At 40.2% G+C, this 18,446-nt stretch overlaps 2 protein-coding genes across 2 annotated transcripts; both read left to right on the top strand.

Annotated features, from left to right (window-relative positions):
- Nucleotides 1-2,496: 2,496 nt before the first annotated feature.
- LOC115225569 (zinc finger protein 239-like) lies at nt 2,497-4,631 on the top strand. Its single transcript, XM_036514438.1, has 3 exons — nt 2,497-2,907; nt 3,496-4,099; nt 4,183-4,631. The coding sequence occupies exons 1-3, from the start codon at nt 2,604-2,606 to the stop codon at nt 4,232-4,234; spliced, it is 960 nt and encodes a 319-aa protein (XP_036370331.1). The 5' UTR covers nt 2,497-2,603; the 3' UTR covers nt 4,235-4,631.
- LOC118768279 (zinc finger protein 98-like) lies at nt 4,128-17,931 on the top strand. Its single transcript, XM_036514437.1, has 4 exons — nt 4,128-4,132; nt 4,703-4,717; nt 13,907-13,910; nt 16,189-17,931. Coding segments are annotated over exons 2-4 (1,023 nt in total). The 5' UTR covers nt 4,128-4,132; nt 4,703-4,715; the 3' UTR covers nt 17,206-17,931.
- Nucleotides 17,932-18,446: the final 515 nt, after the last annotated feature.

Below are 18,446 nucleotides of genomic sequence, written 5' to 3'. Positions count from 1 at the left end.
GCCTGGGCAAAGTCTAGGGAGCTCTTACCTCTGCTGGTGACTAAAGGCCTCTCGCTCAGAGTAAAAGGCAGACTGTATGATGCATGTGTACGAACAGCCATGCTACATGGTAGTGAAACATGGGCCGTGACTGCTGAAGACATGCGTAAGCTTGTGAGGAATGAAGCCAGTATGCTCCGATGGATGTGTAACGTCAGTGTACATGCTCGACAGAGCGTTAGTACCTTGAGAGAAATGTTGTACCTAAGAAGCATCAGTTGTGGTGTGCAAGAGAGACGATTGCACTGGTATGGACATGTGGCGAGAATGGATGAAGATAGGTGTGTGAGAAAGTACCAATCCCTAGCAGTTGAGGGAACCCGTGGAAGAGGTAGACCCAGGAAAACCTGGGAGGAGGTGGTGAAGCACGACCTTCGAACTTTAGGCCTCACTGAGGAAATGACCAGCGACCGAGACCTATGGAAATATGCTGTACGTGAGAAGACCAGGCAGGACAAGTGAGCCCAGCCCACTTATGAATGCCTTTCCTCCCTTGGACACAAAGACCTGTTGAGGCAAGCGAAGCCAGGATCCCTGGTCTGGTGGTACGTAAAAAGCACTATCCGACTCGTGGCCGATGCCAGCGCCACCTTGACTGGCTCCCGTGCCTTGGCACGTAAAATACACCAATCCGACCATGGCCGTTGCCAGCCTCGCCTGGCACCCATGCAGGTGGCACGTAAAAAGCACCCACTACGCTCACGGAGTGGTTGGCGTTAGGAAGGGCATCCAGCTGTAGAAACATTGCCAGATAAGACTGCAGCCTGGTACAGCCTTCTGGCTTCCCAGATCCCCGGTCGAACCATCCAACCCATGCTAGCATGGAGAACGGACGTTAAACGATGATGATGATGATGATATATACATATATATATATATATATATATATACGCAAATATATATATATATATATGAAGGTGGCGAGCTGGCAGCAACATTAGCATGACAGGCGAAATGCATGTGTCTTTACGTTATGAGTTCACACTCCACTGTGGTCAACTTTGCCTTTCAACTTTCAGGGTCGATAAATTAAGTACCAGTTATGCACTGGGGTCAATGTAATCGACTTAATCCCTATGTCTGTCCTTGTTTGTCCCCTCTATGTTTATCCCTTTGTGGGTAGTAAATATATATATATATATATATATATCATCATCATCATCATCAACCGTTTCAAAGTAAACGTTAGTCCTTGCTCTTTTTAACACGATAACTTCTGGTATTTCATATAAAACAGATGTAATTGGAGGCGCAATGGCCCAGTGGTTAGGGCAGCGGACTCGCGTTCGGAGGATTGCGGTTTTGATTCCCGGACTGGGTGTTGTGTGTGTTTATTGAGGGAAAACACCTAATGCTCCACGATGCTCCAGCAGAGGGTTGTGGTGACCCCTGTTGTACTCTTTCGCCCCAACTTTCTCTCACTCTTTCTTCCTGTTTCTTGTCCCCCGACTTCCTACGCAACCGCCGAGCCTGGATGCCCATTCATTTATCTGTCGATGCTCTCGGTGTCGGGTGGGGAGGGGGGCTGACCTGCTTTCTCTTCTGCAGGTCTTACGAATAGCAAAGGACCACGTTTCCGACTTCTTCCCTCTTGCGAGCTCTGGGACGAAGACCGCTTCGCTCAACAAACAAACAGCAGATGTAAATTATAAATTCTTTGTTGGTTCAAAACTTTTGGGAATTTTTAGAAAACTCTTGCGAATTTGTAATTCATAGGATTGTGCAAAAACCTAAACGAAATTTTAAAAATTGCTGCGTGATTTAAGAGCTATTTAGCTATTATTTTTAGCACATCCCACGACTACCTTATAATCTCCTTGTTTGTTTGTCAGACTGACGTGTTAACATTTATTTGGCCAGCTAAACGTTTATATCTCCAGTTTATCAGTATAAAAACGTAATAAAATTTTCATTATTTAATCTTTACTTTTCAAGTATATTCTATATCTCATATTATTTCTTTTTTATTTCAGAGTATCAGAGAGGATATTTAGCATAATAGAAGATTTTACATCGAACACATCATCAATATATATGATATATTCTTTAAGATGAAACTAAGATGCTACACAGAAGAAATATAACCCTGTTTATATAAATCGATTATAGAATTGTAAAAGATTTTCTTTGGGTGTGTGATTATTAACAGCATTTCTGTACTTTACTGCATGGAATGGGTGCAAGAAAACCAATCATGTATTCTGATTAAACCTGGATTGACAAAGGAATTGGCAGCCACCTCAGGTATTGACAATGATTACAGTTGATGGAAATATATATTTCTTTATTGCCCACTAGGGGGCTAAACATAGAGGGGACAAACAAGGACAGACAAAGGGATTAAGTTGATTATATCAACCCCAGTGTGGAACTGGTACGTTATTTATTGACCCTGAAAGGATGAAAGGCAAAGTTGACCTCGGTGGAATTTGAACTCAGAACAAAAAGACAGACGAAATACCGCTAAGCATTTCAAGCAACAGAAATAACTGGGGAATAGAATATAAAAAAAAAGAAGAAAAAAAAGAAAAACATTTGGACTTTGTGGTGAGAGGAGAAAAAAAATGGAAAATGAATTACGTGATAACGAGGTTAATTGTAATACACAGTCGTTAAGGATTGATTTTACTGAAGATGAAACAGAAGAAGAAGGGAAAACATCATTTCACTGTGATGTCTGCAACAAGTCCTTCTTTCTCAAAGATGAACAGACGATTCACAAATGTTTCCATGCAGGAGAGGATCTCTATCGCTGTGACATCTGTGGTAAATCATTCTCTGAAAAGGTTCGTTTGACCACACATAAACACATTCACGCAGGTGTCGAGCCGTATCGCTGTAACACCTGTGGTAAATCATTCTCTCAGAATCATAGCTTAGCTATTCACAAATGCATCCACATTGTGGTTAAGTCACATCATTGCGATATCTGTGGTAAATCATTCTCTGGAAATAGCGACCTAACCACTCACAAACGTATTCATACAGGAGAGAAACCATATCAGTGTGATATCTGTGGTAAATCATACTCTAGAAATAGCGACCTAACCACTCACAAACGTATTCATACAGGAGAGAAACCATATCAGTGTGATATCTGTGGTAAATCATTCTCTCAAAATCACCACTTAACTGCTCACAAATACATTCACACAGGAGAGAAACCGTATCATTGTGATATCTGTGGTAAATCATTCTCTCAGAATCATCATTTAATTACTCATAAGCGCATTCATACAGGTGAGAAACCCTATCTCTGTAATATTTGCGGTAAATCTTTTTCTCAAAGTTCCTACTTGAGTAAACACAAACGTATTCATACGGGAGAGAAACCATATCATTGTGATATCTGTGGTAAATCATTCCCTGGAAATAGTGACCTAACCACTCACAAACGTATTCATACAGGAGAGAAACCATATCATTGTGATACCTGTGGAGAATCATTCTCTCAAAATCACCACTTAACTACTCACAAATACATTCACACAGGAGAGAAACCTTATCACTGTGATATCTGTGGTAAATCATTCTCTCAAAATCACCACTTAACTGCTCACAAATACATTCACACAGGAGAGAAACCATATCAGTGTGATATCTGTGGTAAATCATTCTCTTTAAATCATCACTTAGCTAAACACAAACGTATTCATACAGGAGAGAAACCTTATCATTGTGATATCTGTGGTAAATCATTCTCTCAAAATCAAAACTTAACTAAACACAAATACATTCACACAGGAGAGAAACCTTATCATTGTGATATATGTGGTAAATCATTCTCTCATAATCAGCACTTAACTAAACACAAATACATTCATACAGGAGAGAAACCTTATCATTGTGATATCTGTGGTAAATCATTCTCTCAGAATCACCACTTAACTAAACACAAATACATTCACACAGGAGAGAAACCTTATCATTGTGATATATGTGGTAAATCATTCTCTCAGAATCCCCACTTAACTACTCACAAATACATTCACACAGGAGAGAAACCTTATCAGTGTGATATCTGTGGTAAATCAGTCTCTCAGGATCAAAACCTAACTAAACACAAATACATTCACACAGGAGAGAAAACTTAGTGTGATATCTGTGGAGAATCATTCTCTCAGAATCAAAACCTCACTACTCACAAATACATTCACACTGGAGAGAAACCTTATCACTGCTATATCTGTGGTAAATCATTCTCTCAGAATTTTGTGTTGACTACACACATGCGTATTCATACAGAAGAAAAACCATAAAACTGATATTTGTGGTAAATCATTCTCACAAAATCAACATTTAACTAAACACAAACCCTTCCATACTGGAGAGAAACCATTCTACTGTGATACCTGTGGAAAGTCATTCGCTGGTGACTTAAATCCTCATAAACACATTCATAGTAAAGAGAAGCCGTATCACTGTGATATCTGTGGTAAATCATTCTCTTTAAATCATCACTTAGCTAAACACAAACTTATTCATACAGAAGGGAGGCCATATCACTGCGATATCTGTGGAAAGTCTTTTTCACAGAGCGATGTCTTAATCAAACACAAACGTGTTCACACAGGAGAGACGCCATACGTGTGTGATATGTGGTAAATCCTTCTCTCAGAACCATACCTTAATTTCTCACAAACACATTCACACTGGAGAGAAGCCTTATCACTGTGATGTATGTGAAAAGTCTTTCTCTCAAAAATGTAACTTAATTACTCACAAACATATCCACGCAGGAAAGAAACCATAACACTGTGATAATTCTATTACTCTCTCTCTCTCTCTCACTTTTACTTGTTTCAGTCATTTGACTGCGGCCATGCTGGAGCACCACCTTTAGTCGAGCAAATCGACCGCAGGACTTATTCTTTGTAAGCCCAATACTTATTCTATCGGTTTCTTTTGCCGAACCGCTAAATGATGGGGACGTAAACACACCAGCATTGGTTGTCAAGCAATGCTAGGAGGACAAACACAGACACATATATACGACAGGTTTATTTCAGTTTCCGTCTACCAAATCCACTCACAAGGCTTTGGTCAGCCCGGGGCTACAGCAGAAGACACTTGCCCAAGATGCCACTCAGTGTGACTGAACCCGGAAGCATGTGGTTGGTTAGCAAGCTACTTACCACACAGCCACTCCTGCACCTCTATTAAATCATTCTCTCGAATAAATAGCTTAACTTGATGGAAGTGCTTCTTGCAATTGAGTTGTGGTAAATTATTCTCTTACACAGTTTTATTAAATGCCAGTATATTTATTATTTTTATTTATTTATGCGCCCTTTACAAATCTAGCCAGGCTCATGGGCCCGGTTTCTGTGGGATATGTGTTACACCACCAGCTGGACAGGATGCCAGTCCATAGCAGCATTACTCAAGAAGCAGGAAGAAAGAGTACAGCAGAGATCGCCACCACCCCCTGCCGGAGCCTCGTGGAGCTTTAGGTGTTTTCGCTCAATAAACACACACAACGCCCGGTCTGAGAATCGAAACCGCATTAAATAAATGTTAGATTAGTGAGTTATAGTAAAAATAGTATCATATGAATGAGAGAACAACGTGATCACATTTATAACTTTGTTAAAGAAATTGATTGAACTGATATAGATAAATTAGAAAATAATTAAATCGATACATTATAAAATAATTATAGTGAGAAATATAACTCACTATCTACCATTTATTTACCAACTAGCATTAAAGACCCGTCGTTGCCGGGTCATAGTGCTAGTGCATGTATATATGTGTACATATTACATGTATATCTATCTATATACATCTACACATAAAATGCAAAATACAAAGTTATATCTTGATATCGCTAGTGATAACAATATTCAAAATATATAACAGACTAGAATTGTTAGCTCTTCTTTTTTCTCTACGTTGTATAATTTATAGACAATAGTCTTTTCTTTAATTTAATTTCTGATGAGATTTTGCCCAATTAAATGTTTTAATTATTGGAATTTCTTTTGAGCAAAATCGAAACAGCTGTAAGTGTACATGTTGAATTTTTGCAGTGAATAAACTATATTAATGCTACTTCTCTGTTTCCTGGATTTTAATTTGTATATATATCATCATCATGATCATCGTCTAATATCCGTTTTCCGTGCTAGCACGGGTTGGACGGTTCGAACGGGGTCTGGGAAGCCAGGAGGCTGCACCAGGCCCAGTCTGATCTGGCAGTGTTTCTACAGCTGGTTTCCCTTCCTAACGCCAACCACTCCGCAAGTGTAGTGGGTGTTTTTTAAATGCCACTAGCACAGGTGCAAGGGGAGTCTCGCAGTGGCCACGATCGGTTAAATATATATATATATATATATATATATATATATAGTTAATCCAAACAAGAAAGCATAAAAAAAGCACAACAACGCGAAGACGTGGAACAAATATAGTATTATTTGACGCTCAGAAAAGAAGGAGGGTTTCACGTTTCGAGCGGAGCTCTTTGTCGGAAACATAGGAGAAGGAAAGATCTGCTGTATATGAAATACCAGAAGTTATTGTGTTCAAAAGAGCAAGGACTAATGTTTACTTTGAAACGGTTGATGAATGTTCCTCGTGCCATTCAGTGACGACTTTAGCTGTGTGAATTGGTACATTATCATCCTGAAAGCTGGCGTTTCCCTCTGGAAACAGTTCCCCTACCATAGGATGAATTTGATCAGATAAAATGCTTAAATAGTCTTGACTATTAATTCTGCCATGAAGGAAAACCATTGGGCTGGCAGATATCCAAGATATAGCTCCCCAGATCATTACAGATCCTCCTCCCTGTTTAACAGTTGGAAGAAGGCAGTCTGGGTCAAATGGTTCTTTTGGCTCTCTTCACACGTATACTCGGCCGGTGGTCGGAAATAAGGTAATGGATGACTCCTCCTAGAAAATAACATTCTTCCACTGCTCTAGGGATCATTTCTGTAGGTTTTTACTCCACTCTAAACGCTTTGCAACGTTTGTTTTTCAAAGTAGTGGTTTTCTGATTGCAGCCCTCCCTTGAAATCTGGCTTTGTGCAGCTCCCAGCAAAAAGGTTTTGTGGAAACTGGGTTCTGGAGGCGGGCATTAAGCCCTGCAGTAATTTTGGGGCTGTACTTTTTGTGATCCTTTCTAACAATTTGTTGAATTAATTAATTGTCATTTAAACCCGAAGCTATATAAAAATATTGAGGACTTTTGTTGAAGGAAGAGTTACTTCCCCTCGTCCATTAACCGTTCAGTCTTGCAAATTCCGTTTATTTCCTGCTATAGTTTCATACAAATCTTTATTCCTTGATCAAATCCACTTTATAACTGATAATTATTAGGAGACCGGAATTAGATACGAATGATTTCATATTTAATTTCATATCTAACGCACAACTCAGAAAAAAGGAAGGACTAAAAAAAATTACTTAAACAAAGTTATATAATTTCTTTCACTGTTTCGTTTTCCTTTTCACTGCCCATTCCAATTTTTTTCTTTCCCACATTTTGCTATTAACCATTTCTTAATATCCTCACCATTTCCGTCTCTACCTAAACAGACATTTTCATACATCGTGGATCCCCGTCGTTCGCCGATGAGGATTCAGGTGTAAGACCAACTGAATCCCCTGCTCCGGAATTCCCGTTAGTCTTCGAGGATTCCGCTGGAATCATACAAGAACCTCTGCGACCCGAAGCTGACCTCTTTGGAATTCCTGGGTTCAGCACTTTCCCCTCTGTCCGATTTCATTCAGGTCAACTGGACACTGCAGAAAGTGTTATTTGCCCAAAGTGTCTCGCAGTAGGACAGAACGAGGGACCTCGTGGTTGTTAAGGAATCTTCTTGACCATTCGGCCGTACTCTGCCTACACACACACGAAGCACCTGCTGAAGATGACGTGCAACTTCCAAAGAAAGTTTTAACACTGGAAAACTTCAAGGTGCGTACGTCAAAGTTTATTTCTATAGCATATCTGTGCCTGTCTATCTATCCATCCATCCATCCGTTTATCCATCTATTCGTCTGTCTATTTATCTATATATGTCTATCTATCTCTGTCTGTCTTTCTATCGGTACTACTTGAGAAGAGTGAATCCGGTGCGCGCACTCGTGCATCCGCGCTAGCTAGTCATGACTAGTCGATTCTTACTTTGTGTTTTTGCGTTTTAGAGAGAAAATAGCAAAAAACAACAACTCCAAACAAAATCACGCACGATCGCTTCAACAACAAATTTTAACAGTAAAAATAACAATATACTCAACAGTCTCAAAAAAGACAACCTTTCTCAATCACACCGTGGTCACAATTGACTAACTCGAGCAAATTTCATCACCAACTGACCTCATTTTTTATTACCCATACAGGCTACATAAAAGTGCCTTACAATACAAAAAGACAATACAAAACAAACACGGGGAACTAAAAATTACAAAAACGAAATTGAGTAAAGAAGAAAAAGAAAAGAAACGAATGAAATTATGAAAGAATGATGAAAATGGAGCGCAACGACCACTCGAACTTGAAGTCGAGTGATTACATTTTTTTTTTTACGGTTTTTCCCAATTTTTTGACCAAAATGTTCACATCCCCGTCATCTTTTTTTTTTATACTATTTATATCACCATTCTTGTTAGTTCTTAATACTCCCTGCTGATGGCGGAGCATCACGCAACTATATCCTGTCCACCAGACTTACCGATCCACCGAATGTATCCACAAATCTATCAAACCTTTCGTCTTGCACCACAGTTCCTCTATCATCTCCGTCAAACTCCTCTCTGGGTAGCTTCGCCCTCATGGGATTAGCTCTATATCTTCAACAAAAATTATTTACTTTGTGTAAAAAGAAATATTTTGTGTAGTATTTACTTTGCTAGCTAGTCGTAGTATCGACTAGTCACGACTAGCCAGCGTGAGTGCGCGCACCGGGACCACTGTTCCCAAGTAGTACCCTATCTATCTATTTGTCTATCTATCTGTCTGAAAAGGAAGTTGTTCCGCTTGAACGCACACAGAAACCTGCCAGTCTGGCCTTAGAAGATACAAACAAGTAAAGACAACCCTTACTGCTATAAACATGGCCACCACCACCAACATTCATGTTGGAAGCTTTAAAGCTGAAGAAAAGAATCGTCCTTTTCGAAGGAAGAACTGCTTCTATCTGTCTATCCATCTATCTGTCTGTCTGTCTGTCTGTCTCTCTCTCTCTCTCTCTCTCTCTATCTATCTATCTATCTATCTATCTTATCTGTCTGTCTATTTATCTATCTGCCTACCTACATACCTATCTATCTACCGACCTATCTATCTACCTGTTTATCTATCTATCTCTCTTTACTCTTTTACTTGTTTCAGTCATGTGACTGTGGCCATGCTGGAGCACCGCCTTTAGTCGATCAAATCGACCCAAGGACTTATTCTTTAAACTTCGTATACTGGTAGAATGTATTTATAAAACATCTTTTTCTCTTGGATTTCTTGAGAAAATTCTGTAGCTTGTAAGCTATTTGTTGTTTAATCTCTTGCATTTCGGCAATTTCAACCAATCAATGACGTCTATTGAGGTGATAACAATATCTGCCGTAGTTTATCAACAACAATAATTGTAGCTTACAAACTACAGAATTTTCTCAAGAAAGCCAAGAGAAAAAGATGTTTTATGTAACAAATTCTACCATTACACGAAGTTTAAAAGTGTTTAGTTACCTAGAAATTATGTTAAAAACTGCTGTTCAAACCGAAAAGATAGGAGGGAACAGACAAGGACAGACAAAGGGATTAAGTTGATTACATCGACCCCAGTGCGTAACTGGTACTTAAGTTTAAAAGTGTTTAGTTACAAAGAAATTATTTTAAAAATCTGCCAGTCAAAACGAAAAGATCCAGGGAATCGAACTCACTAACTCGCGATTGATAGCCCGATGCGCTAACCACCGAGCCATGCGCCTTCCGCTTAGACAGTAACCATGGTGATAGTCAACAACAATATTACGTTCCCCCTTCCTTCTTAGTTTCACTTTTGTGTCAGCAGCACTCTTTGTGGTTTCATATATTAAAGAGTCTAAGTCACATGACGCACCTTACTTCCGGCCTGTCACGTTTCCTCAATTCTTTGGAGACGAAATCGAAAGTAAATAAATATTTATTTATTTATTAAGCATCAGGGGTAAGTTATTATATATATATGTATATATATTGGAGAGGAATACGATCTGATTGAAGACGTTGTATAGCAAATACTGCGATTTATAGAAATGCCCTAGTTTGTTGTGTATTGATGTAGGCTGGGCAGGAATGGAGTGGCGGTCAATCGGAATAACGGATAATGTTATCAGCCGCTTATTGTTATCAAAATTAATTGGTTCAGACTTTATATTTGTTTAACGTCATCTGTTAGGTGTCGGCCAATGCTGTAGGGAAATGATCACAATAAGCGGCTTCCACTATATATATGATTCTTGTGAAATTCCTTTGTAATCGCCAACTTTGTGTGTGTGTATGTGCATATATATGTCTATACATGTATATATATGTGTGTGCGGGCATAAGAATGCACATATATATATATAGACGTTTTTACTTAGTATTTTTCCATTTTTTTGTGGGGGGGGGGGCATATATATATTCATTTTTTGTATATGCGTGTGTATGTATGCGTATATAAATATGTGCGGGTATGTACATATATGGGCGTGTGTGTGTGTATGAGTGCATAGGGGCCTGTCCGTATATGAACGTGGTTTTTATGCTTTGTATACTTCCTTATTATATTTTTTTCTGTTACCTTTAACCATGGTTTTTCTTGTGTTTGTGCGTATATAGACGTATGTATGAACTTTTACGGTACGCATGTGTGTGTGTGAGGTTGTATATATATGCGTATATATTTGGCGAAAAATGTGAGTGAAGATGTGTACGTTTCCATAGTGACGTATAAGTACGCACGTGGGTTTTCGCGCGCAGAATTATAATACAGTAATTTCCCTTTATATAACGGTATTTTTTCATAGCGTTTTTTCAGATAGCCAGATAACCGAAGAGATGGTGTTGTGGATTTCCACTTCGGCATCTGAAACTCAGAGTTTTATCTTGACTATTGAGTAATGTAACATATTATTTTATAGATAAAAATTTCCTCTATTTACATAATATTGAGGTCTCTTTCTTCCTTTCTTTTGTTATCTTACCGTTTTACCAATATATATATATATTGCCCAGAAGACCAGCTTATAGGAGAAGGGTCTGGAAGCTTAAAGATCCTGCAAATGGACAGAGATTTAGAGACATACTACTCGAAGCCTTTGACGAAATAGAAGGGGATATAGCTTCACTTAATGTGGAAGACAACTGGAGATTTCTACGGGACAATCTGCTGACAGCCACTGACCAGATCTGTGGATGGAGCAAAGTCCCGTCTCGACCCAGAGTAACGTGGTGGTGGAACAATGTGGTGGACAGGGCTATTAGACAAAAGAAACAGGCTTGGAGGGACTGGAAGAACGGTGGTAGCAGGGAATTGTATCAGACAGCCAGAAGGGAAGCTAGGAGACATGTTTATTTAGCCAGAGGGGAAGCAGATAAGAAAAAATTTGCCAATGTTGTGAGCCATGAGGATGAAAGACTTGAGGTATTTCATGTTGCAAGACAGTGTGTGAGAGAGAATCGTGATGTGGTAGGAGAGAAGTGTGTTCGCATGGATGATGGTTCACTTGCGCTAAATGAGGATGCAAAGAGAGAGGTTTGGAGATGCCACTATGAAAGGTTGCTGAATAAAGAAAATGAATGGGATAAAGAGAGTCTGCCGAATGTTGACCCAACAGAGGGACCAGCTATCCGAGTTGATAGTTCCGTGGTAGCTAAGGCAATTAGAAGCATGAAGACAGGGAAAGCCCCAGGCCCATCAGGAATTACTGCAGAGATGCTCAAAACATCTGGCAGTGTTGGATATAACCTAGTCACCCGTATAGTCAACCAGGTGATACCTGAAGGAGTCATACCCAATGACTGGTGTAGCAGCATACTAGTCAACTGCTACAAAGGTAAAGGTGATGCCCTAGATACAAATAATTACAGAGGTATCAAGCTGTTGGATCAGGTAATGAAGGTAATGGAGAGGGTCATAGCCCACCTAATTAGAGAGAGAGTTAGTTTAAATGAGATGCAGTTTGGGTTCGCGCCAGGGAAAAGTACCACTGATGCTATATTCCTGGTAAGGCAGCTGCAGGAGAAATACCTAGCCAAAGATAAGCCCCTGTACCTGGCTTTCGTTGACAAGAAAATGAATGGGATAAAGAGAGTCTGCCGAATGTTGACCCAACAGAGGGACCAGCTATCCGAGTTGATAGTTCCGTGGTAGCTAAGGCAATTAGAAGCATGAAGACAGGGAAAGCCCCAGGCCCATCAGGAATTACTGCAGAGATGCTCAAAACATCTGGCAGTGTTGGATATAACCAAAGTAGAGGTTGGGGTCCACCAGGGTTCAGTACTCAGCCCCCTCCTATTTATCATAGTCCTCCAGGCAATTACGGAGGAATTCAAGACAGGTTGCCCCTGGGAGCTCCTCTATGCTGACGACCTTGCTCTAATTGCTGAGTCACTATCAGAACTGGAGGAGAAGTTCCAGGTGTGGAAGGAGGGTTTAGAATCGAGGGGCCTTAGAGTCAACCTAGCTAAAACCAAAGTACTAATAAGTAGGAAGGTAGACAATCCACAAATGTCTTCAGGAAGATGGCCCTGCTCGATCTGTAGAAAAGGTGTAGGTAGAAACTCTATAAGATGTACCCAGTGTAAGCTATGGACACATAAGGGGTGCAGCAATGTCAAAGGTAGGCTAACTGGGAAGATAGTTTTTGTATGTGGCAGATGCTTGGGAGCATTAACCTCCGAAAATCTGCAGAAAACAACTTCCGTCACTTTCCAGCGGGAAAAACTAGAAGTAGTTGATAGCTTCCGTTATCTAGGTGACCAAGTCAGGAGTTGGGGTGGGTGCCCTGAAAGTGTAACTGCTAGAATAAGAATAGCCTGGGCAAAGTTTAGGGAGCTCTTACCTCTGCTGGTGACTAAAGGCCTCTCGCTCAGAGTAAAAGGCAGACTGTATGATGCATGTGTACGAACAGCCATGCTACATGGCAGTGAAACATGGGCCGTGACTGCTGAAGACATGCGTAAGCTTGTGAGGAATGAAGCCACTATGCTCCGATGGATGTGTAACGTCAGTGTACATACTCGACAGAGCGTTAGTACCTTGAGAGAAATGTTGTACCTAAGAAGCATCAGTTGTGGTGTGCAAGAGAGACGATTGCGCTGGTATGGACATGTGGCGAGAATGGATGAAGATAGGTGTGTGAGAAAGTGCCAATCCCTAGCAGTTGAGGGAACCCGTGGAAGAGGTAGACCCAGGAATACCTGGGACGAGGTAGTAAAGCACGACCTTTGAACTTTAGGCCTCACTGAGGAAATAACCAGCGACCGAGACCTATGGAAATATGCTGTACGTGAGAAGACCAGGCAGGACAAGTGAGCCCAGCCCACTTATGAATGCCTTTCCTCCCTTGGACACAAAGACCTGTTGAGGCAAGCGAAGTCGATATAGAACCTCATCCGACGACAGGCACCCATGCCAACCCTCCTTTGCTTGCGAAGACATGTTGGGGCAAGCGAAATCGAAATCGAATTGAACCAGCCAGGATCCCTGGTCTGGTGGTACGTAAAAAGCACTATCCGACTCGTGGCCGATGCCAGCGCCGTTTCGAGTGGCTTCCGTGCCGGTGGCACGTAAAATACACCAATCCGGCCGTGGCCGTTGCCAGCCTCACCTGGCACCTGTGCAGGTGGCACGTAAAAAGCACCCACTACACTCATGGAGTGGTTGGCGTTAGGAAGGGCATCCAGCTGTAGAAACGTTGCCAGATAAGACTGCAGCCTGGTACAGCCTACTGGCTTCCCAGATCCCCGGTCGAACCATCCAACCCATGCTAGCATGGAGAACGGACGTTAAACGGTGATGATGATGATGATGATGATGATATATATATATATATATATATGTATATGTATATATATACACAATATATATATATATATATATATATATATATATATATATATATGTATATATATACGCAAATATATATATATATATATGAAGGTGGCGAGCAGGCTGCAACATTTGCACGACGGGCGAAATGCATGTGTCCTTACGTTATGAGTTCACATTCCACTGTGGTCGACTTTGCCTTTCATCTTTCAGGGTCGATAAATTAAGTACCAGTTATGCACTGGGGTCAATGTAATCGACTTAATCCCTATGTCTGTCCTTGTTTGTCCCCTCTATGTTTATCCCTTTGTGGGTAGTAAATATATATATCATCATCATCATCATCATCATTTAGCGTCCGTTTTCCATGCTAGCATGGGTTGGACGGTTTAACTGGGGTCTGTGAAGCCGGAAGGCTTCATCAGGCCCAGTCAGATTTGGCAGTGTTTCTACGGCTGGATGCCCTTCCTAACGCCAACCACTCCGCGAGTGTAGTGGGTGTTTTTTACGATAATCATCATCATCAACCGTTTCAAAGTAAACGTTAGTCCTTGCTCTTTTTAACACAATAACTTCTGGTATTTCATATAAAACAGATGTAAGTGGAGGCGCAATAGCCCAGTGGTTAGGGCAGTGGACTCGCGGTGGGAGGATCGCGGTTTCGATTCCCAGACTGGGCGTTGTGTGTGTTTATTGAGCGAAAACACCTAACGCTCCACGATGCTCCAGCAGAGGGTTGTGGCGACCCCTGTTGTACTCTTTCGCCCCAACTTTCTTTCACTCTTTCTTCCTGTTTCTTGTCCCCCGACTTCCTACGCAACCGCCGAACCTGGATGCGGATTCATCCATCATTCGATGCTCTCGGTGTCGGGGGGGGCTGACCTGCTTTCCCTTCTGCGGGTCTTACGAATAGCAAAGGACCACGTTTCCGACTTCTTCCATCTTGCGAGCTCTGGGACGAAGACCGCTTCGCTCAACAAATAAACAGCAGATGTAAATTATACCTTCTTCGTTGGTTCAAAACTTTTTGGGAATTTTTAGAAAACTCTTGCGAATTTGTAATTCATAGGATTGTGCAAAAACCAAAACAAAATTTTTTAAATTGCTGCATGATTTAAGAGCTATTTAGCTATTATTTTTAGCACATCCCATGGCTACCTTATAATCTCCTTGTTTGTTTGTCAGACTGACGTGTTAACGTTTATTTGGCCAGCTAAAGGTTTATATCTCCAGTTTATCAGTATAAAAATGTAATAAAATTTTCATTATTTAATCTTTACTTTTCAAGTATATTCTATATCTCATATTATTTCTTTTTCATTTCAGAGTGTCAGAGAGGATATTTAGCATAAATGAAGATTTTACATCGAACACATCTTGAATATATATGATATATTCTTTAAGATGAAACTAAGATGCTACACAGAAGAAATATTACCCTGTTTATATAAATCGATTATAGAATTGTAAAAGATTTTCTTTGGGTGTGTGATTATTAGCAGCATTTCTGTACTTTACTGCCTGAAATGGGTGCAAGAAAACCAATCCTGTATTCTAATTAAACCTGGATTGCAAAGGAATTGGCAGTCCCCTCAGATATTGACAATGATTACAGTTGATGGAAATATATATTTCTTTATTGCCCACTAGGGTGCTAAACATAGAGGGGACAAGTAAGGCATGACAAAGGGATTAAGTTGATTATATCTACCCCAGTGTGAAACTCGTACTTTATTTATCGACCCCGAGAGGATGAAAGGCAAAGTCGACCTTGGTGGAATTTGAACTCAGAACATAGTGGTAGACGAAATACCTACTTCTTTACTACTCACAAGGGGCTAAACACAGAGAGGAGAAACAAGGACAGACAAACGGATTAAGTCGATTACATCGACCCCAGTGTGTAACTGGTACTTATATAATCGACCCCAAAAGGATGAAAGGCAAAGTCGACCTTGGTGGAATTTGAACTCAGAACGTAACGGCAAACGAAATACCGCCAAGCATTTCACCCGGTGTGCTAACGTTTCTGCCAGCACGCAGCCTACCAGAGGTGATGTTAAATATCTTATGAAAATATCTAGCTGAGAAAGTTTAAGAACTGATTTATATTTTCGGTCAAGAGATGGCAAAGCCGTTACACCAGTGTGATGTATGTAAAAAGACTTTCTCTCGTGGAGGTAACCTTGCTACCCACAAACGTATCCATACAGGAGACAAACCCCATCACTGCGATATCTGTGGGAAATCATTCTCTAGAGCAAGTACTTTAACTACACACAAATATATTCATACTGGAGAGAAGCCATATCGCTGTGATATCTGTGGTAGATTATTCTCTGTTGACAGTAGCTTAACTCGACACAAACGTATTCATACGGGAGACAAACCATATCAGTGTGATATCTGTGACAAGTCTTTCTCAGATGCAGGTAGCTTAACTGCTCACAAACGATTCCATACAGGTGAGAAGCCATATCAATGTGATGTCTGTGGTAAATCATTCTCTCAGAGAGGTACCTTATCTACACACATGTTTATTCACACAGGAGAGAAAAAATATCACTGTGATATCTGTGGTATGTTGTTCTCACGCAGGTTTCACTTGACTCGACACAAACTCACCCACACAGGTGAGAGATTGTACAGCTGTGATATCTGTGGAAAATCATTCTCTGAAAGTAGCATCGTAATTAAGCACAAACGTGTTCATACCGGAGAAAAACCGTATCACTGTGATATCTGTGGGAAATCATTCTCAGGGGGAAGTACCCTGACTATTCACAAACGGATTCACTCAGGAGAGAAACCATATCACTGTGACATTTGTGGTAAATCTTTCTCTGCAAGTTTTGGTTTGACTAGACACAAACGAATTCATACAGGAGAAAAGCCGTATCACTGTGATATCTGTGGTAAAACGTTCTGCGATGGAAGTGCACTGGTTACTCACAAACGAATTCATACAGGAGAGAATCCTTATCACTGTGATATCTGTGGTAAGTCTTTTGCCCAAAATGGTGAATTAAGTCAACACAAATGCATTCATACTGGAAGGAAACCATATCGCTGTGACACCTGTGGTAAATCATTCTTGCAAAGAAGACTTCTAACTGCTCACAAACATTACCCTTGCAAGGAATAAATTATGTGACTGACCATCATCCTCATTCAACATCTGTTTTCCATGCTGGCATGTGTTGAACGGTTTTTGACGTGCAAGCCAGGGGATTGCACCCAGCTCTACTGTCTACTTTGGCATGGTTTCTATTGCTGGAGGCCCTTCCTAATAGCAACCACTTTACAAAGTGTACTGGGTGCTTTTGACATGGGCCCAGCGCTAGCGAGGTCAAACACATTCATACAAATTTACCCACAAGGCATTGGTCAGCCTAGGAACAGAAGGCAATTGCCTAGGGTGCTGTTAATGGGACTCTGCCCCCAAACCATGTGGTTGCGAAGCAAATGCCTCATGGCCATCTCTTCGTGGGAAATCATTCTCTGAAAGATGTAACTTATGTACTTACACACAAACGCTTTCATACAAGACACCAACCATGTTACCGAGATATCTGTGGGAAATCAATCTCTCTAAAAATATCAATTAACTATTCTGTGTATTCATATTAACGAGTAACACTTAATATCAAAATTAGTTCTTTGAAAAAAATTTATCTTATATAACCACATATGTATACACATGGGAAAGACTAACTGTGGAAACACCCTATCAACAATCTATATGACTATCTCCACCCTGTTGAAATAACTTAACTCTTTCATTACCAACCCGACTGAAACTGCCTCTGGCTCTATAGTACAAATGTCTTGTTTTCATAAGTTCTGAAATAAAATCTTCCACCAAACCTTAGTCACAATTTATGTCCCTAACACTAGCTGAATGATAACTAAGTTATTTTACTAAATTCTTTGTTATTTTTAAAGTAATTGTAAGAAACACAGAGCATCTCAACAGAAATATGGTAACAAAAGGGTTAACAAATGATTAATTTAACCCTTTTGATACCAACCCAGCTGACACTACCTCTGGCTCTGAGTACAAATGTCTTATTTTCATAAGTTTTGAATTAAAATCTTCCACGAAACCTTAGTCACAATTTATGTTCCTAACACTAGCTGAATGATAACTTAGTTATTTTACTAAATTCTTTGTTATATTTAAAATCAATTGAAAGAAACACAGAGCATCTCAACAGAAATATGGTAACAAAAGGGTTAACAAATGACTAATTTAACCCTTTTGATACCAACCCAGCTGAAACTACCTCTGGCTCTGAGTACAAATGTCTTGTTTTCATAAGTTTTGAATTAAAATCTTCCACCAAACCTTAGTCACAATTTATGTTCCAAACACTAGCTGAATGA

This window comes from Octopus sinensis, linkage group LG28 (assembly GCF_006345805.1).
Source record: "Octopus sinensis linkage group LG28, ASM634580v1, whole genome shotgun sequence".
In the NCBI taxonomy this organism is placed as follows: domain Eukaryota; kingdom Metazoa; phylum Mollusca; class Cephalopoda; order Octopoda; family Octopodidae; genus Octopus; species Octopus sinensis.
This window is presented reverse-complemented; position numbering and strand designations above follow the sequence as displayed.

Coding starts and splice junctions, on each gene's coding strand:
- LOC115225569 (XM_036514438.1), top strand. CDS start 2,604: ATGGAAAATGAATTACGTGATAACGAGGTTAATTGTAATACACAGTCG. Junction 2,908..3,495: donor TGGTAAATCATTCTCTCAGA/ATCATAGCTTAG, acceptor CATTCTCTCAAA/ATCACCACTTAACTACTCAC. Junction 4,100..4,182: donor CAGGATCAAAACCTAACTAA/ACACAAATACAT, acceptor ACCTCACTACTC/ACAAATACATTCACACTGGA.